Source organism: Lissotriton helveticus, chromosome 5_1, assembly GCF_964261635.1.
Source record: "Lissotriton helveticus chromosome 5_1, aLisHel1.1, whole genome shotgun sequence".
Taxonomy (NCBI): Eukaryota; Metazoa; Chordata; class Amphibia; order Caudata; family Salamandridae; genus Lissotriton; species Lissotriton helveticus.
The window spans coordinates 157248133-157269577 of NC_136065.1; the positions used below are offsets into that span (position 1 = coordinate 157248133).

Below are 21445 nucleotides of genomic sequence, written 5' to 3' on the forward strand. Positions count from 1 at the left end.
AGAGGACTTTTACTTTCACTAAGGCATTCATTCCATCTCTGGCACTCACCTGTGGGCTGCTGGTTCCATAGCCGAGGGAGGGGGTTGAAGGGACGGACACGGAGTGAGGTCCCATGGGAGAATTGATGACTGAGAAGGGGGGGCCCATACCATTCAGGCCCCCCATGGGTGAATGGAGCTGGTTGGGGGAACTCAATGTCGGGCTGAGGCCGGGCCCACCAAGGGAGGGATGCAGAACAGGCGCTGTCATGCCAGGGCGCCCGCTTGGGGAATTCAGCGATGGCGGGCTGACTTGCGTGCAATAATCTGCAAGAAATGAAAGAAACAGATCAGAACATTACTTGACAACTTGTGATACAAAACCACTTTACATTCTTGACGCAAATGCATATTTATCATATCTCATGTGCTCAGAGACACAGAACTGCTCATGCTACAGTGTTGTGTCCAATCCTGTTCTTGTTCCAGATAAATATGTCAGAGTGAGAACTTATGGCATGAGACTGGCCCATTTTGGCATTGCTTCGAAGTTGGCTCTAGCGGCAGGGCGCTCCCAATAATTTAAATCATACCTTGTTCTAATAGTAAAAAGAGTGCACTTTTTGCCAATTCTTAGCGCTTAAATTACAGGTCCCACAATAAAATAATGTAATACTATTCTTTTATCAACAGAATATGAAAGGCTGAGTTGAACAAACATGTTGATGGGCCAAACCAGTAGAGAGGAGAAGAGAAACTAAGGTGGGAAGTGATGGGCCGCAAACCAATTCACCCAGCCTTTCGCGTCCAGTGATGGTCCCACACCTCTCACCAGCAGGTAGGGATACTTCTTCAACATGGAGACGTTGGTTTAACAGGGATCCAATATTGATAATCAAGGCTTATTTGTTACTAAATAAAAAGATGTCTTAGAAAGATCACCTTTGGCATAGCAGAAATGGACATGAAAGGTGAACTAGAGCCGAAGAGGAGCTGCTTGGTACCCCAGACAGGGGAGGAAAGTGACAGAAACGCTGGGCAGCATCCTGTGGGTTTCTCTCCCAGGATCAAAGCCCACACTGCTGGAATCTCACAACAGCCATGGGCCACAGCCTTGAAGGTGTCTCTTTAATGGGAAGAGTGGTACAGGCGATAGGTATCTTGAGAGTGAACTGGCGGGATCCCAGAAGGAAGACATCTGATTGCTGGACACACTTCATCCCAAGAACCTGTTCTTCTCGAAGCCATGGCCTAGAGGGCGCATCCATCAGAGGATGCTGCGCTCAGAGAAAAGGTCCCGAGCTGTGCTTATGAGGCGTCTTGGGCAGACATCCTTGATACAGGAGACTGGACCAGAAGTAAAAGTCCTCCGCACAGGCGCTGCTTTCCACCTTCCGGGAGGGATTTTGCAAAAAAATTAGCCGAAAATAATAAGCTAATTGATGGAATCCATCTACAATAGATGCTGCTTAAATTCAGATGTATTGTGACAAGGCAAGTCACCTACAACTGAACCCCACAGGGTGGCAGCTTAAACTGATACCAAGCTCCCCAACACAAGAATACAACACTAATAAGGTATGCTGATTTGGAATATTTTCTCTTAGTTGTTTTTTTTCCTCCAGTCAGACTGCTTCAGCCACACCATAAACATCCCTTTTCAGACAAGAAAGAATTGGTTTGCATCAGAATAATAGTGCCCCGAACATCCTCCCAGCATAGAGGATAGGGGGCACAACAACAGACAAAGGAATGAGAGAGAGTGTGTGTGAGTGTGTGTGTTCCGGTCAAACCATAGCCATGTAAACACAAAAATACACAATGAGTTAGTAAGTGTGGGCAACCCATTACCCCCAGGTCCCTACGTCCTCGACACCTTCCAAACTAATGAGATGATACTATCTCTGTCAGAAAAAAGAAGAAGAAGGAATGCTGGACCTACCCTCCCCCTCCCGCCGGGAGTACATAAGGGTACATGTCCCAGCATTCCCTCTGTTTCTTTTTTCTGTCATTCTGACAGGGATTGCTGGGGCGCGAGGAGCTTGGAATGGGCTCCTGCGCCGAACTTACCTCCGCTGGGGCTTCGTTGTCCTCGGCGGCTTGGATGTCCTCTCCCTCCCTGCTGGGCTTGGGGGGAGTGGCGCGGGCTGCGTCTGACGCTCCTCTGGGCCGCGCGTGGATGTTGGACCGCGTGGGCCCCGCGTCTGCCCGATGGCCGCCCCTCCTGCCTGCCGGGCTTGTTAGGGGGCGCGGCCGCCTTCGCGTCTTTGGTTGGCTGGGTTGGGTATGCCTTCCTGTCGTGGCGCTGCCTGACATCCGGTTTGGACGTAGTCAGGCGCTTCTGTCCGGTCGTTTTTTTTGCTGGTATAAACGAGGGCAGCTGGTGAGTACCGCGTAGCGGTTTTTCTTTCATTGTGCTGTTTGCTTTTGCTACTGCAGCCTGTGTTGTTCCTCTGCTGTACAGGATGGGGTAAAGTTCGAGGAAGAGGCATCACAGGGAGAGGTCCTCTTCTTCTTCTTCTTCCAGTGACTCATGTTCTCCTTCTCCTGCCCGGTCCAGACGCCTTGGTAGGGGTGGGGATGCGCGCTTAAAGCGCTGGATCAGGGAGACCCTTTCAGAGATGGGTTCTGGTGGTGCCGGACGCAAGGCTCCTGCTGCGGCTTCCGGTTCTTCTGCTTCTTCTGCTGACGAGTCGGCTTGGACTGGGGACTCTATGCTGAAGGGGAAGTATATAGACAAGGACGCTCTTCCTGGTATCCTGAAGCACGTGAAGCAGAATATGGGCTTTGCTGATGACGCTGTTCCCAGTACTTCGGGGGGTTCTTTGCTCCGCCAGTTCCAGAGTTCTGCCACGGTGGATGTTCCTGTTCATCCCTTTATTAAGGATGTCCTGAAGAGGGAGTGGGCTGATCCAGATCGCATTCTGGTTCCACGATTTATGGCCCGTCTTTACCCCCTCCGGGATATGGCTACGGATCTTCCTGATTCGATCCCCATTGACTCCTTTGTTGCAAGTTTGGTGGGTCGCACTTCCTTGTCTGAGGACGCTGTGCTGAAGGACCCTGTGGATAAGAAGGCTGACGGGGCTCTGAGGAAAGTTTATTCTGGCTCTCATCTGGCCTTGAGAGCCGGGGTTTATGGTACTTATTTGTCGCAGTCTCTGCTGGCGGACATTAAGTCTCTTTACCAGTCGATGGACGATGCCACGGACTGTTCGAGTCTTCTTGAACACATTGAGCGACAGGTTGAACTTCTGTCCGATGTGTCTTTTGATGTGGTGCGCGCTGCTGCTCTTTCTGTTGGGGCCTGTGTGGCGGCTCGTCGCAGTCTTGTTCTTAAGGACTGGAAGACGGACTCTGCGCAGAAGGCTTGTGCCTTGCGTTTGCCCTTTCAGGGTTCTATGCTGTTTGGGGGGAGTTGGAGACCAAACTGCACAAGCTGTTTAAAGAGAAGAAGCATTCCTCTTATTTTAAGGGTTCTGCTTCTGCTACTGCTTCTTCTGCCCCCTATAAGTCTAAATCTTTCTTTCGGCCTTCCTTTCGTGGGAAGTTTGGGAAGGGCCGAGGGAAGTTTTCTTCTGGCGGTGGTCGGGACCGTAAGGCTAGGTCTCCTCCTCCCCCGAAGCCTCGCTCCTGACTCTTTGGCTGTGGTTCCTGGGTTGTTGGTAGGAGGGCGGCTGCGCTTCTTCCTGGATGCCTGGGTTCAGTCATGTTCAGACGCTTGGGTGTTGGATGTTCTGCGGGAGGGTTACGAGGCGGAGTTTTCTGTTCCCCCTCCAGATTCCGGCCTCCGCCCGACTCCCTGGCCTGCTTGCCGGTCCAAGAGGGCCCACCTAGTCCAAGGGGTGGAGGATCTTCTTCGGAAGGGAGCTGTTCAGGCGGTTCCTCCTTCGGAGGTGGGGTCGGGCTTCTATTCCCTGATTTTTCTGGTGCCCAAGAATACCGGGGGTTTCCGCCTGGTCATGGATTTGAGGGTCATGAACCAGGGGGTGTTGCGGATTCCCTTCCGCATGGAGACATTGCAGCGGGTTATTCCTTTGGTGCTACCGGGTCACTTCATGTGTACCCTGGATCTGCAGGACGCCTATTACCATGTTCCGGTGCATCCCAGGTCCCGTCGCTTCCTGAGATTTTGTGTTCAGGGGTGCCACTTTCAGTTCCGGGTTATGCCCTTCGGCCTTCGCTCTGCCCCGAGGGTCTTTACGAAAGTTGTCGCCCCCTTGGTTGCCTGGCTTCATCTCCAGGGGGTGATGGTGTATCCCTATTTAGACGATTGGTTGATCCATGCTCCTTCTCGGGTCCTGTTGTTGGAGGCGAGAGAGTTGGTGTGCGCGGAGTTACGGCGGCACGGTTTTCTGATCAATCTGCCGAAGTGCCAGCTGACTCCTTCCCAGGATCTGGTGTTCATTGGGGCTCGGTTTCGCACAGACCTCAACCGTGTGTTCCTGCCGGATCCTCGGGTTGTGTCCCTGTTGTCCCTTGCTCGAAGGTTCCGAGCGGGGGGTTCCTTTCGGGTGCGCCTCTGGTTGCATCTTATGGGTCTGATGGCAGCGACTGTCTTTACGGTGGCTTGGGCTCGTTTTCACCTCCGCCCCTTGTGGAGTTACCTTCTGTCTCTCTGGGATCCGTTGTCCCGCGATTGGGAGTGTCTGGTGCCCGTGTCTCCTGTAGTCCTGCCTGCTCTGCTTTGGTGGTCGGATCCGGTCCATCTGTCTCAGGGGCTCCCCTTGCAGCCCGCTCCGTCGCTGGTCTTGACGACGGATGCCAGCGCTTTGGGGTGGGGGGCGACCTTGGGATCTCGGTCCCTTCAGGGTCGTTGGTCCCGGCTGGAGAGTCGCAGGTCTTCCAACTGGCGGGAGTTGACGGCTGTGTCCCGTGCCGTGATGGGTTTTCGGGCGTGTTTGCTGGGCAGGAACGTCCTGGTGAGGTCGGACAATATGGTGTCGGTGGCCTATCTCAACCATCAGGGGGGGGCCCGTTCGGCTTCCTTGAACGCAGTGGTGGTTCCCTTGTTTTGTTGGGCGGAGGGTCATCTGCTGTCTCTGGCTGCGATTCGTATCAGGGGGGTGGACAATTGTGCGGCGGATGTCCTGAGTCGCTGCTTTCCGGCGCCTCTGGAGTTGTCTCTCACCCGGGTTGCGTTTCGGCTTGTGTGCGGGAGGTTTGGGCTTCCCTTTCTGGACCTCTTTGCCTCCCGGCTGAATGCGCAGCTTCCCCGCTTCTGCTCCAGGTTTCGGCAGGAGGGTTGTTGGGGGGTGGATGCCCTGTCGGTTCCCTGGCCTTCCCGCCTGCTCTATGCCTTTCCCCCTCTGGCTCTGATTCCCAGGTTTCTGTCCCGTCTATGTCTGGAGGATCGGGAGGTGGTTGTGGTTCTGCCCTTTTGGCCTCGGAGGTCTTGGTTTCCGACGGTTCGTCTTCTGGCTGTGCGGGGCCCTTGGTTTCTCCCTCTTTCCCCGTCTCCCTTGAGGTCTTCCCCTCCCCTGTCTCTTGTCCGCTTGCGGCTGTCGGTGTGGAGGTTGAGAGGCAGGGGTGGCGGCGGCGTGGGTTCCCGGAACATTTAGCTGTTGCCATTCAGGGTTCCCGTAGACCTTCTACACTCCTCTCCTATGATCGCCACTGGGGTAATTTCAGTCGTTGGTGTTCGACCTGGACCTTTCCCCTTTGCACTGTTCTTTGCAGGCGGTGCTTCAGTTTTTGCGGGAGGGTTTTGAGAAGGGTTGGGCTGTGTCCACCTTGCGTGCCCAGTGGGCGGCTGTCCGGGCTTTTCGTTCCCCGTGGGGGAATCTGTCAGATGATGAGGCCTTGGTCTCCAGGCTGCTCCGCGGTTTTTCTCTTTCTCGTCCGGTTTCCCAGCCTTCTTTTCCCCTGTGGGATTTGCCCTTGGTCCTGCGGGCCTTGATTGCTCCTCCTTTTGAGCCGTTGTCGGAGGTGGATTTGAAGTTTGTGACCTTGAAGGTTGTGTTCTTGGTGGCCATCACGTCTGCCCGGCGCCTTGGCGAGTTGGGGGCCTTGATGTCTCGGGAGCCTTTCCTGTCCTTTTCGGAGGACGGGGTGGTGCTCCGCCTTGATTCCTCCTTCGTGCCTAAGGTCGCTTCTCAGTTTCGCCGGTCCCAGGAGTTGGTCTTGCCTGCGTTGGGTTCTGTTCTGGATTCCCCGGGTGGTACCTGTTGGTCCTTGTTGGATGTGTGCCGGGCTTTGCGTGTTTATCTTGAGCGCACGGCGGCTATTCGGTTGACTGACTCCCTGTTTGTCTCCTTTGGGGCTGCTTCCCGTGGGCGTAAGGCTTCGTCTGTGTCCATTGGTCGCTGGCTGAAGCAGGTCATTTCCTTGGCCTATTCTCTTTCTGGGGCCCCTCCTCCTGTGGGTGTTCAGGGTCGTTCTACGAGGGGGTGGCGGCCTCCTGGGCTGAGGTCCGGGGTGTCCCTCTTTCTGAGATTTGTAGGGCGGCCACTTGGGCTTCTTCCAATACTTTCATCAGGCATTACCGTCTTCTCAATTTGCTGGGTGATGAGGGCGGTTTTGCTTTGGGGGTGTTGGGTTGTGTTCGCCCATGATTTCTGTTCTGTGAACATTAAATGCCTGGTTCTTTGCTGTACTGGTTGTTTTTTGTGTTTTTTGGGATGAATGCCGGGTTTTGCTTTGGTATGTCTCATTAGTTTGGAAGGTGTCGAGGACGTAGGGACCTGGGGGTAATGTCCTATTACTTACGGTAATCTTCATTACTCCGGGTCCCGTAGTCCTCGACACCTTCCTGACTTCCCTCCCTCCCGCCCTGTTTGCCGGCCTTCATCCTTTGGCTTGGTATTTCAGAGGGAATGCTGGGACATGTACCCTTATGTACTCCCGGCGGGAGGGGGAGGGTAGGTCCAGCATTCCTTCTTTTTCTTTTTTCTGACAGAGATAGTATCATCTCATTAGTTTGGAAGGTGTCGAGGACTACGGGACCTGGAGTAATGAAGATTACCGTAAGTAATAGGACATTATCCCTTCTACAGAAAAACCTACCATTCCTCAAGAATATATATTTTTAGTTCAACATTTTAAGCGCATCCAATAACATAACACCTTCCACTTTTTAGATGTTATCGATAACTCAGTAGCTTGAGCCCCTGCTGCTGCTACGTGTGTATCCTGCAAGTCCCAAAGCTCGAGAGGGCTTGATCAGCTTTTCAATTTCCGAAAGGCTGCCAATAAAATTAGAATTATTACCTTACTTCAAGGTCACACAGTTAACCTATATTACAATATCCACAGTCCGTGCTACTCAACTGGTCTCTCTTCTGTTTTTAGGTAAGCACACCTTCAGCTTTTACCAGTTTTTTGTCGATGCTTGCTCTTGCCTGGTACCAACCACTGCTTACTAGCTTACTAGCTTTCAATAATTGCTCTTAACCACTGCTCTTTAATGAATGTGTGTGATTCACTTTGGGGTCAAATGTTATATCATGTACATTAATGGACTGCCACTGGGTTAGGGTGCGTGATGTCACTTCCAGAATTCCTAATTGTGGAGTGGCACCACTAGCTGGTTAACATAGTGGCTGTGAGCCAAAGTGTAGCCATGGCACGGGAGCTTGGGCGGAGCTAACTGTGAGGTCCGCCTAGTACTTATCTATTCACCAGTAGCGGCTGGCATCTACGGGCAGAGGGGGTGCGGGCGCAAAATTAATAAATAAAAACTTACCAGGTGAACGCTACGTCCTCCATTCAGGAACTAGAAGCTGGGGCCTGGAACTCCCGTGATCAATCGGGGCGCTTCTCTTATGCTGTGAGAGCAGCGCCCTGATTGGAGGAAGCAGCCTCGCCCGGCGCTCTATAGCGCCCTGGAGGCCTGTACGGACTCAAACCCAGCTGTTTTAAGACAGCTGGGTTAGAGATGTTGAAAGTGCGCATGTGGGGCTGGCCGTCTCAAGATGGCCGGCTAAAAAGACATGCACACTTTAAACATAAGTGCATAGACCGCCCACCCTTCTTCCAGTAGCTGTCACTGAGCAGTGACCCCGCCCCGTCCAGATGCTTGACTCGGTCCGGGGATGAAAAATAAAATGGTAATAAATTACCATTTTATTTTTCATGGGGTTTTGGGGGGATTTTAATTGGGGCGACACTCCTCTGCTCCAACAGAGGAGCCCTCCCTGCTAGTCACAAAGAGGCCTTGCCCTGGGTGAGAACAGCGTACCCCATGGTGGCAAAGGTGAATAAAAACACTGGATTCGCCTTCAAAGTCCTTGTTTTATGGGGTGAAAGTGTGTTCATCTTCTTGTGGTTATTAAGATCAATCTGGCGTCCAACTCTGATCCAGATTTTCAGACAACCACATGGTAAAATATGATAAATAACAACCCAACACAGAACTTATTTTCACAGTCAGTGATTAGTCCGATAACCTGACATAGATGTGACCCTCGCGGTCCTACGTTGGACACCTCTGAGCTAAGGATTTCGGTGAAATGCACTGAGCAGGTTTATTTTTAAGACAAAACAGACACGTGGAGAAAGCGATGTTTAGCCTGTGTTTTCCGGAAATCCATAGGGTGGAACGGATTCTACTGCTCCTCCGTCAAAACAGGGCACCTGCCCCTACAAGAGGCGCGGAGGCCTCACCGGAGAGATGTTGGTTTTTGCTATCATCTTCTCGTGTTTATGTAAAGCTATGGGTACCAGGGGAGGGAGGTGGGGCGGACTAGCAGGAGGGATGGAAATGTTCACGTCTGCAATCTATTTGTTGGTAATATACATGACATTGCAAACCTTTTTATTTGAGAATGCGTGTATTGCTGTAACAATAAAACAAATGTAAACTTAAAAAGTATCAAAACCACCATCCAGTCTCTTCCAGTTTTTGTACAGAGCTTTACAGGAGTGGCAGGGGCTTCGCAACAAAGCAGCTGTGATGGAGCGAAGAAGAAAGCGCTAAATGAAGTCAGCCTTGTCAGAGCTCTGCATCGGACAGCTTATCCTTTCCACAAGCGTCATCTGTATATTTTACCTACAGCCCTAAGTGCTGAGATTGACATCTCTTCAAAAGGACGGGTTCAAACCTGGCTGGGAAAATAGAAAACTCAATACAGAAGACATTTCTGGCATATTTTACCGGGTTCATTTCAGGATACGTTTTTAGCCTCTAAGCGCTATTACTCACTAAATGTAAACACGCTTCTTCTCAAGTAAAAAAGAGCGTCCCACATCATCAGTCAAATTAATCCTCGACAGTAATGCGAAGACTCCTCGCCGAGGCCTTAGGCACTCGAGCCGTGTGCTCCTGGACGTCCCACCGAGTGATGCGCCCCCTCTTTCAAGGACACTACCAATGAAGCACACACTGGGAGTCGCACACGGTTTTTAAGGAATACTGTCCAGGCTTACACTGTTTTTTGGGGGCGGCATCAGGCGCTCGACCCTGGAGCGTCTGAGGTGGGTGGTACGTCCAGGGGTAGCAGGGGGTGGGGTTCATTGAACTTCGAGGAATCAATGTAGGGCAAGGGGGTGACGTAGGCAGGGTCATGGGGGCTAGTTTGGGGGAGACACAAGTTGGGAAGAGTTAAAGCAAAAGGTTTTGGGATGTTTAAAGTTGGTGCGATTGGTTGGGTCAGTGTCTTTTTACTATAGGTCACTCTCCTCTCACGAGCCAGTCTTCTATCTCTCTCTGTTTACTCTTCCGATTTGGATCTAGTACAGTATGGCGGCTTCAGTCCATGGCCGGGCCGCATGCAACCACGGGGGACTATATGTCTTCTGTAACTATTTTAATCATGCAGGAAAGCACTTTCTTAAACCATTGTTAAAAAACCCTTAGCCATCACAGGTGCAAAGATGGTTTATACCACCTCCAATTGGTAAAAACCTCGAATATTTGCTTCACCATATGTTCTTTTTTAAAACCAGCTATTAGAGCCAGGAGAACCATGGAGGGTTAATATTACTCCCCGTATCTAAAGGGAGTTTTCTTTTAATAGTGGTATATAAGCTTGTGTGGTTTTAATCTCATATTATTGTGTACATCAGAATTTTAGAGATGGTATTTTACTGTTCTGTATTTTTGCTACCTTGTGATTTTTATCCATTCTAAATGCATCAAATGTGGAATTTTAATACCGATGAATTACCATATGTGGTATATCGTTCCTCTTTGCCTTTTATGGCCGGATTGGCTGTATAAAGATCTTTGAATTGAACCATATTCGAGTAAGGCATGCTCACCACCCTCATCACCAACCTCGGGGGTAGAGAGACAGGGCACTTTGTTAGTATCTGGCAGACAGCTGTAGACATCAGAAGAAGGTCTATAATGTCACAAACTAGGTCAACTAATCCACAAACCTAGAGTTTTCAAATCATTAATTGCTGAAAGCGAGGTGGGGGGACACAGCCCTGTTACAGAAGTGAAAAGCCTTTTTCCATCTCTCCCGATGGTGCCCAACAAGACCGAAACTGATCTGTGGAGCACGTGATCCAGTTCAGAGGGGAACACAGGGTTCTAATGGACAAACTATAAACTATTTTTTTCCACTTCATGTACATCTTCAAAGCTCACACAGTAAATAATTGTGCTTTCATTTCTTTGCGTTACATAATTTCAAAGGTGAAATCATACACTTTTTCCATGTAGTTTCTGAGTGGCTTTTCCAGATAAATATTATTTTAGCCTCTTGCAATGTCACCAGGCGGGGTTGTATTTCTTTACGCCCTTAAAAGCCTGGAGACATTTAATGGATGTCTAACTCCCTGGAGCGAGCAACCGACAAGAAAGCAGGGAAGTGATGCTTTTCACCCGCAGTGCTCGAGAGCAGTCTGGGTCTCAAGGAATGGGCTGTGCTGTGTGGCCAGAGCCACTACTGAGAGGGACTCAGGGCAGCTGTAAAAAACATCACAGCAGCATGTGTGCAAGCACTTCTGATGTAATCTCGATATAAAACTGACATGTATTCATCTAAAACCAACTCACCACACAAACACAGTACTTAGATACATGTATATTACCCATGAAAATTGTATCAAACATTGGCGAAGACTAAAATTCTCACCTGTACCACAAGGGCACAGATATTTTGGCTCTGCCACTGCCCCGACCCCCCCCTCCCCGCACAAGAAAGCCATAAAACCAGGAGTAATGGGAACACACGAAGGCCACTCACTCTAAGTCAACACTGGGCACACACAGGAGGCCTGTTGCCAACAGGGTGCTGAAGCAGTCTGCAGGTGAAAACTAAATACAGAATAACCCATGAATGTATAAGATGTGAACGCACTAGGCTTTCACTCGTGGCCCCAAAACACAATTGGTAACATGCTAAATTAGAAAGAAAACCTCAACAGGGCATTGAAGCGCTAGTTCCAATACATTACTATACACTCTAGAAATCCATTATTAACTACATTTGCAAGCTGTGATGTAATTTACCTACTAATGGAATCACGTTTTAATTACCATGACACTCAGTAGTGTTATTAATAACGCAATGTTTTAATTTTACCTGTTAACCCCCATTCTTTGCAAAGGCTACTGGTGTCATCTGCTGACAAAGAAACCTTGTTTCAGTGACGACATGGGTAATTTCAGGTAGCGTTTTCGAGTGGTAAAGGGTTCTTCCAGAGCGCCTGGGCTAATTTCACTGTTTACAGGCTCAAACGAGTACCCGGGTAACCCCAGGGCTCAATGTAGCATGCCTCCCTAGCCAGGGTCCTATTGTTCAGCAACTGCTATTCTTTTAGAGTGAAATGGTGATTCTCCATTTGGGTTTCACACTCGATAGTAGCGTTTAATGGCTCTGTCCATCTCTTATAGCGCTTATTCGCTCCACCAACCCCGTTTGAAAAGCTGGTGTTATTATGAGCTGTCGGTGCGGCCTGCCCCCCTCTTATAGCTTTCAGGCAGGCCAGGTTTTCTTGGCTAATGGATGGAGGCATGCGCCATTTTAAGTATGGGCATGTGGGCACAGCATAAAAAGCGCCCGCTGCTGATAAAAGTCAGACTGACCAAAAGCTCACAGAATACATAGGGGCCACTTGGTAGCTATGCGACGGTCTAGTGCTGCATAGCGCTTCAGACCCATACCCCACCCACCACCAGGAGAAAACATAGAAACCATAGCAACACCAGGATAAAGTGCATACATTTTCGTCATCACTTCCTGGCCGAGCCTGGACTTAATTTAGCGATTTTTGTGCAGTACAGTGAGAGAGGAAAGGGTTCCTTTGACCGCAGCAGCCAATGTTGTAATGGCATGTGGGTCTGGCTAATGTGCACATTTCCCCACACAACTCTGGCCCTGCTTAGAGTTAGGAGGGAGACAGAATTCCGTTCACCCTGATCACAACGGGCCCTGTGCTACCACACCCGATCCTCCAAGAAGTGGGAACACTGGGCCCCTTTTTACTGCCCAGCAATACTGCATAAGGCTTTGCCTGCTATTAGCAGCCACCCATCGGGCCCTGCTGTACCCCGTTTTTTTCTCTCTAGCATGGGGAGACCATTTAATGGTCAGAGCAAATGGTAAATGTGGGCATTGAATCCCTTCAGTGCAGAATACCGCAGAGTCATTTTGTGGCTGCACAGTTATTCCGCATTCTCAGAGGTTTAGCGAGTAAAGGTGTGCGTAGACACCAGCCGCAAGTGGTAGTCCTGACCACCCGAATCTTCACACGTGTACACCTAACTCACAATCAGGGCCCCGTACAGAGTGAGTGGTACAAGTGATCATTGGAGGAGGAAGACAGTCTACACAAATACCTGTGCTTGCTGGAGAAGTAAAATGAAATGATAAGTAACACAGAGTTATTAGTTTGCTTAAAACAGAGATGGTGACACCTGGATGACTCTGTTAAAAAATGTGATACATGAGGTTATCTCACTGAGTATCATATTGGGGCGGGGGTGGATGGCCAATGCCTTGTCAAACACTTAGATTATTCCTTTGTTCCCATCTCTACCTTAATAGGAACATAAGCCATCACTGAACCTTTGTACCCAGGGGATGTGGAATACACAGTATTCATGAAATGGGCCTCACAGCTGCATTTACAGCCAGAGTCCCCGGTGAGAGACTTGTACAGTTGTACAGTGAAAGACTTGGACAGTTATGACCTCGCTTTGCAACAATATGCAACATACACAGCTCCAATGGCCTCCGTCCTCAAAGTACGCAAGACTGACAGCCAAAGCCCTTGCACAGGCCTCTACAAGTTACACTCACAGGCATATCCTTTGCCTGTAATGGGCACTAACCAGTCTGAATGCTCGGCCCAGTTACTCCCCCGTAGTTCTTGCGTTCCTATGATACACGCTGTCTGATGCTCCATCTGTTCACATTGGCACCTCAGGTCCCCAAAAGATCCGTATCATCTGCAAGTCTTCCAGGGTACCATACTGTCCCCTGTTGTCTTCAGCCTCTACATAAAGCCATGGCGCTCTATTCACAGCTAACATCATCATTCACCAATATGCTGATGAAATGCAACTCTACTTGAAAGTCTCCACTGCTTCGGGCACTCAGTGCCGCAAACACCGTCTGCACATCATCCAGACCTGGATGTCCAGCGCCTACTTGAAGCTCAACCCAGCCACGCAGAATTCCTGCTATTTGCTAAGAACAACAGACAAAAACAGTACAATTCTGGCTCAATGACTTGAATCCTGACGTCTTCAAAGCCCAACTTTCACTGAACTCCAAGTCACTTAGGTTCACCCTGGCCACCATCTTTATCCTCGAGGTGCACACTGGCAAAAAACACAGACTGCCTGGTACCAGCTCTCTCTTCTAAAAAATGTGAAATCGTTTCTTCCATAAAGGGACTCCTAACTGCTGTTCAAGCCCTCACACTTTTATATCTGGATGGTGGAAAACCACTGCTCTATGGCCTCCCGGACACCACACTGGATATTACACGCTACAGCTCATCTCATCCATGGCTTCAAGAAATATGATCACATCACCCGAATTCTGATGTAACACCATTGGCTTCTCGTGACAGCCTGCACCATCTTCAAAACCAGCTGCAACATCTACAAAGCCATCCCAACCAGACAAACTCCCCATCTCGGATGGTTCTTAGCACACCAGCAGCCAGGATACCATCGGACTGTAGAGTAAGAAGAATAAATAAGGAAACAAAACACGGCTCTAGGCCTTGTCCATCGATGAACCTAGGATCTGAACAACATCCAGGTATCCATGAGGACCTCCCCAATGCAGATACGGATCAGGGAACAGTTAAAGAAACACCTCTTTACAGAACACTACATCAAAATTCATTAAATGCCCACAAACCAGCTACCTCTCCAATCACTTGTTGACTTTATGCTCATCTTTGACCTTATACAGTGCTCCGCTATCATTTGGCTCGGTGTGCACTACAGAAATACTGCATGCATACATATCCGCCCGACACGTAGTGCACTTGGCTGCAACACAAACCATAGCCTTTTTCCAAAACCTGTTGCACTGTTCTTCATTAGCTCGCGCCAAAACACAACACCCTGTCTGTGGTGTGCTTGGGGAATGCTATATTTTCTTCAGTGACGACTGGGTTCGGTAGCTCTGTGGACTAATGCAGGGATCTGTGTTTGAATTCATGATTATAGGTTTCAGTCCTGGACAATCAACTGAGCCTTTCATCTATTTTACAAAGATTGATCAAATGAGTACCTCTAAGTTGGGTAAAAATAAACAAACGTTATTTCAGGGCCAAGATACTCTTTGGGTGAATGTGTGCTTTACAAATATGTGTTATGTTTACTAATATTTCAAAAGGGATGAGGTAAGAAACATACATTGAATTCTAGTGAAAGTGTAAAAGGATACCTTTTCTGTGGACCTTTAAAAACTGCACGACACAAACTAAACTGTCTTCATAACTTAAATAGCAACTTGAATAAAGGGACCACTAGCACATGTTGAGTGATACTGCAGGTCACCGAGGAGTTCCTTAATCCTCTGAGTTGATTTTCAATATCTTTATAACAAAAAGTAACCAGCTGATAGATTCCTAGTTTGGTGGAATTAATTTTAGCAGTAAATAAAATAAACTGTCATACACATCTTCTTAGCAGCCAACCACAGTGAAAGTTCAGGGAACATTGTTCAGAAGTTGGCAAGCTGAGAAGCCAGTTATCCTAATGGCAAGCTGAGAAACCAGTTATCGCTTCGATTAAACTGTTTAATCAGCAGCTGTCATTTTGCTCAGCGACCTGCCTTTCACGGTGTCACAACTTCACGGTAATAAATTAGAATTGTAGTGTAGTGCTGACATTTTCTTACATGCGAGTTGTGGTGTCTCACCCAATCTGTACTAGGGAAAACAAACGCAGGTTTTAGGCATTTATTAGATGAGATAAAGTACCACCTACTCCACGTTAAAAGGATGCTGCAAGTCAAGGTCTGTAATGACACAGCGGACCAATGTGGAGGCTAAATCCCTTTATAAGGTTATGGGACTTGGAGATGAATTGCAATGTCCTTTAACTGTGCAATATGGGGTACTTTATTTCTTATAATACATGAGCACACCATTACCATTCCTGAACGCTCTTTTTAAAACTGTTGTGTCAGGTTCTCTTTTATGAAATAGATACTGTAAATCCACTTATACAGAATTATGGGGGAATATTTACTGTGCAAATAAACAACATACATGTTTTATCCCTCCTTGCCAAATATATTTTAAGCAAAATAATGTGTCACTTTCAAAAGTGGCTGAATTCTAGAGTGTTTTGTAACATATAGATAAATGTATGCTTCCCTTTTATGAATTTCAACAGTGAAATAAATAATGAGCCAAAAATGACTACTTACCAGCTAATGATGATTAATTTTCTGAAAAATAGCAGAAGATACGAAAGGCTACTTATACCTTTCATTGCTGAAGCAACAGTTCTAATTTTGTTCAGTGATTTTCACACAGGCTGCTGGCTCTAATAAAGGCAGTGTGATGTCAAAACTAAAATAACTTTATTAGAGTAAATAGTAATCTCACTGTTAGAAAATTAGAGATAGGTGTCTATATGGTAATTACAGTTTTTCATGAATTATGATTGGAATTAACACCCAAACCAATAATATTCTTTTGTTCAGCATGTCAGGATTAAAAGTGTAGTAAGCCCTATGAACATGTGACTGTAAGGACTGGTGCATATCTTAGCATCAGTCACCTCATCCACTGAGCTATCCTACCACAGATGAAGTGAAGTATCTCGCACCAGAGTACCCACACTGAGAAATTCTCTGCATGTAGGCTTAGCTTTATTTTGCGGATTATATCCTCATGGTAAGCAAACATGCAAACAGGAGTTAATGCTATTTGTGCTCAGCTCCTAGCGGGGGCAAGAGCTAAAGTGGGTACAAATAGCCTGCAGGCCTGTTTTTAGCAGAACACTGACAGAAAATCGAACAACATTATCGAGAAACAGAAATATCGTGTGAAAAACATAAATTACAAAAATATTGTTTCCCTATACTTATTATGGTAAGTACAAAAATATAGTTTCACACTAATATAATTAAAAACCTTACAAAAATACATTTTTAATGTGTATATATATATATATAAACAAAGTTCACAATTGTTAATCTTAAATACTTTAATATATAACATTATTATAATGCAAATTAAATAAATGTTAATAATATGTAATACTTTATATAAATATATACTTATGGAAACACATATATATGTGTGTATGTTTATATATATGTATATATCTTAAAAATGTATTTTTTTTTAACATATATGTATAATGTAACACTAATATAAAAAATAAATATAACATTATATACATTTTTGTTTTTTTGTTTTTTAAATGTACTAATATAAAAGACATTTACTAAATAAAATATTATAAAAACATTATACAAATAAAATATGTATGTATTTATATATGTATATATATGTATAAAAAACCTAAACAATTATTATTATTATTAATAATAATAATAATAATAAGAATACATTAAAAAATATTAAGAAAAATATTGAAGTCTTGGAATATTAATAATAATAATAATAATAATACATTAAAAAAAATATTAAGGAAAATATTGAAGTCTGGGAATATTAGATATACTATTCCATTACAGTTTGTCAAACAGTAAGGAAAGCATTGGATTTTAAGGAGTAAGATTTACTATTCCCTCTCCAGCCTGTGCAATAGTAAAGAAAGTGTTGGACTTCAAAGGGATTAAATGTACTATTCCCTCTCCAGTCTGTGCAACAGTAGGGAAAACGTTCCAACTTCAGCTTGTGCAAAAGTAAAGAAAGGGTTGAACTTCAAAGGGATTAAATGTACTATTCCCACTCCAGTCTGTGCAACAGTAGGGAAAACTTTGGACTACAGAGGGGTAAAATTCACTATTCCCACTACAGTTCATGCAACAGTTAATAAATCAATCAATCAATCAATCAATCATTTGTAAAGCGCACTACATACCCGCGAGGGTCTGAAGGGGGTGGGGAGGGGGTGCTACTGATCGAACAGCCAGGTCTTGAGTATCCTCCTGAAGGTCAGCAGGTCTTGGGTCTGCTGTAGGCTCAGTGGGCGGGTGTTCCGTGTCTTGGCGGCGAGGTGGGAGAATTATCTTCGGATGCGTAGGACGGTGGTGAGTGAGAGGTCGGCGGAGCGGAGCTGGCGGTTGGGGATGTAGAAGGAGAGCCGTCTGTTGAGGTAGGCTGGGCTGCTCTTATGGAGTGCCCTGTGTGCGTGGGTGTGGCGCTTGAAGGATATCCTCTTGTTGACAGGGAGCCAGTGCAGGTTTCTCAGGTGAGGGGTGATGTGGCCATGGCGTGGTACATCGAGGATCAGTCGTGCTGAGGCGTTTTGGATGCGTTGTAGTCGTTTGATGAGCTTGGTCGGGGCTCCTGCGTAGAGGGCGTTTCCATAGTCGAGTCTGCTGCTGACGAGGGCCTGTGTGACTGTCTTTCTTGTATCTGTCGGGATCCATATGTAGATCTTGCGAAGCATGCGGAGGGTGTTGAAGCAGGAGGAGGAGACGGCGTTGACTTGCTTGGTCATTGAGAGCGTTGAGTCGAGGATGATTCCCAGGTTGCTTGCATGGTCGGTGGGTGTCGGGGCTGCCCCAGTGCCATCGGCCACCAGGAGTCGTCCCAGATTGAAGCGTTGGAGCCGAGGATGAGGACCTCCGTCTTGTCCGATTTCAGCTTCAGACGGCTGTTCTTCATCCAGTTGGCGACGGCCCACATTCCTTCGTGGAGGTTGGCTTTGGAGATGATGGGGTCTTTGGTGAGGGAGAGGATCAGCTGAGTGTCGTCGGCGTAGGAGATTATGTTGAGGTCGTGCTGTCGGGCTACGTGTGCGAGCGGGGTCATGTAAATGTTGAACAGTGTCGGGCTGAGGGAGGATCTCTGGGGTACACTGCAGATGATCTCGGAGGCTTTGGAACGGAATGGGGGGAGGCGGACGCTGTGGGTTCTGCCGGAGAGGAAGGAGGTGGTCCAATCCAGAGCCTTGTCTCGGATCCCTGCAGCATTATTATTATTATAATTATTTAATTTTATAGAGCGCGTAGTCACCCGTAGGTATCCCAGCGCTAGGATCAGTACGACTGGGGGGTCAGCGGGAGCAGGGAAGGGCAGTTTAAGGAAAGAGGTGGGTTTTCAATTGCTTCCTGAACCTTAAGTAGTTGGGTTCAGTTCTCAGGCATGGAGGAGTGCGCGTAGTGTGAGGTGGCAGGCGGTGTCGAAGGCGGCAGAGAAGTCTAGGAGATTGAGTGCTGCGGTCTCGCCGTTGTCCAGAAGGGTCCTGATGTCATCGGTGGAGGCAATGAGGGCAGTCTCTGTGCTGTGGTTGCTGCGGAACCCTGACTGGGAAGGGTCCAGAATTCTGTTTTCTTCGAGGTATCGGGTTGACAGTTTTCTCGATGACCTTGGCCGGGAAGGGGAGCAGAGAGATGGGCTGGACGTTCTTGACGTCTCCTGGGTCTGCCTTAGGTTTTTTGAGTAGGGAGTTGATCTCTGCGTGTCTCCAGATCTCTGGGAAGGTCACGGTCTCGAGGGAGAGATTGATGACATTGCGCAGGTGGGCTGCAATGGAGCTGCTTGCTCTGTTGAAGACGTGGTGCGGGAATGGTGGCGGAGAGCCGGAGTGGATTGTGCGCATGGTCTTGAAGGTGTCATAGATGCTCACGCTGGCCCAGGCTAGCAGGGGGTCGTGGTCGATGGTGTGCGGAGGGTCTGTTGTGTTACTGTCTTTTGGGGCTGTCTGGGTGTTGAAACTGTCATGGATGTCTGCTATCTTACGGTGGAAGAAGGTGGTGAGGGAGTCGCACAGGGCTTGCAACAGCGGGATGTCGTTGGTGTTGGAGCTGGGGTTGGAGAGTTCCTTCACGTTGTTGAAGAGCTCCTTGCTATTCTGTGCGTTGTTGTCGAGGCGGTCTTTGAAGGAGGTCCTCTTGGCCGCCCTGATGAGGAGGTGGTGGTTGCGGATGGTGTCCTTGTGTGCTGCGTGGCTGTCTGGAGTTTGTTCACTGTGCCATTTTTCTCTAGTTTCCGGCAGGCTTTCTTGGAGGCTAGGAGTTCTGGGGTGACTCAGCTGGCCCTCTTGCTGGTGTCTCTGTGGGGGGGTTTCTTCAGCGGGGCGAGGGTCTTGGTGCAGTCCTCGTTGCAGCGTCGTCGGTGTTGGAGGGTTCTGTGGGTGGGCTGAGAGCGAGGTTTGCGTGTAGTTGGTCTTCGGTGATTTTGCTCCAGCAGCAGCGGGGGATCTGTTGGGTGCGGTGGTGTGTGGTGGGCTTCTGGAAGGTGAAGTGGATGACGCGGTGGTCGGTCCAGAGGAGTTCGGCGGTGTGGCTGATGGAGATGCGCGGGCTTGAGGAGAAGACGGGGTCGAGCGTGTGGCCGACGGAGTGGGTGGGCGTTGTGACGAGTTGCTTCAGTCCGAGGTTGGCGAGGTTATCGATCAGGGTTGTGGAGTTTTTGTTGTTCTGAAGGTGAAAGTTCAGGTCTCCGAGGAGGATGTAGTCGGTGGAGGTCAGGGCGTGCGAGCTGATCAAGTCGGCGATGGCGTCGCTGAACTGGGGGCGGGGTCCGGGGGGTCGGTAGACGAGAGTGCCTCTGAGGGTGGAGTTAGGGTCGGTGTGGATCTGGAAATGCATGTGTTCGGCGGTGCTGAGCGCGTCATCGGTGCTAGTCGAGACCCTGATGCTGTTCTTGTGGACGATGGCGATTCCTCCTCCGACTCCGTTGGTGCGGTCTCTGCGGGTGATCTTGTAGCCATCTGGGATGGCTATGGCGACGTCGGGTGCGGAGGAGTCGTTAAACCAGGTCTCTGTCAGGAAGGCGACGTCCGGGGATGTTGTGTCATGCAGGTCCCAGAGCTCGACGGCATACTTGCGTGCGGAGCGAGTGTTCAGTAGTATGCATCGGAGGTGGTTGGGGTCTTCCTTGGCGGGTGGTTCGTCGGCTCTGAGGCTGGTGTAGCTGCAGTTCCGGCAGGTGAAGGGGCGTGTGTGCGTTTCGGGGCGGCCTTGAAGCAGGTGTGGCTCCGTCCGGAGTTGACAGCGTGTAAAGTGCTGGCATCGTAGTGGTGGCGGTCGTTGTGGTGGGTGCAGGGGCCAGGGGTTCTGACGCTGGGCGCAGTCTAGGCGCGGACGGGCGCAGACGGGCTTCCCTTAAGCACGCCAGCGGCGCGGCCGCACAGCGGCGGGCATATATGGGGAGGTGGGAGGGAGGAGCAGCTGGGAGGCGGGGCAGCGAATGGGCAGTGGGCCGTCGGGGGGGGGGCACAGGGGACGCAGCGACGAGGGCGGTGAGGGACAATGAAGGTAATAGAAGGAAAAAAGGGCACAAAATCGAGGGAAAAACGAGTGGCACAGAAGGCAAAAGGGCACAAAAAACTAGTGGAACAGAAGGCAAAAGGGGCACAGAAACGAGGGAAAAATGAGTGGCACAGAGGGCAGAAGGCCACAAAAAAATGAGTTGAACAGAGGGCAGAAGGGCACAAAAAAACGAGTGGAACAGGAGGCAAAAGGGGTACAAAAACAAGGGAAAAAAGAGTGGCGCAGAGGGCATAAGGGCACAAAAAACAAGTGGAACAGAAGGCAAAAGGGGCACAAAAACGAGGGAAAAACGAGTGGCACAGAGGGCAGAAGGGCACAAAAGAGTGGAACAGAAGGCAGAAGGGCACAAAAAACGAGTTGAACAGAAGGCAAATGAGGCACAAAAACAAGGGAAAACAAGCATTTACAATGCAACGGTTTCGCCTCAGTGTCGATCCGCGCGAGACTAGTGCACCATTGCAGCTCCAGTGCTTCAATGCACCAGCTCACCGACAGGGGTGGGAACGGACAGCGGGAGGGGGGGTGGGAACGGGCACACCTGGACAGCGGGAGGGGGGGCGGGAACGGGCACACCTGGACAGCGGGAGGGGGGGCGGGAACGGGCACACATGGACAGCGGGAGGGGGGCAGGAAAAACACGGACAGCGGGAGGGGGGCGGGAAAGGACAGCGGGAGGGGGGGCG

General features: G+C 49.0%; 1 protein-coding gene across 6 annotated transcripts in view; it reads right to left on the reverse strand.

Annotated features, from left to right (window-relative positions):
- Positions 1 to 21445, reverse strand: part of RXRA (retinoid X receptor alpha) — a 468131-nt gene that overhangs the window by 127616 nt on the left and 319070 nt on the right. For all 6 annotated transcript variants that reach the window (XM_078641941.1, XM_078641942.1, XM_078641943.1 and 3 more), the window contains one exon: positions 50 to 306. In XM_078641941.1, coding sequence (XP_078498067.1) covers positions 50 to 306 — 257 coding nt within the window. The remainder of the gene's footprint in view (positions 1 to 49; positions 307 to 21445) is intronic.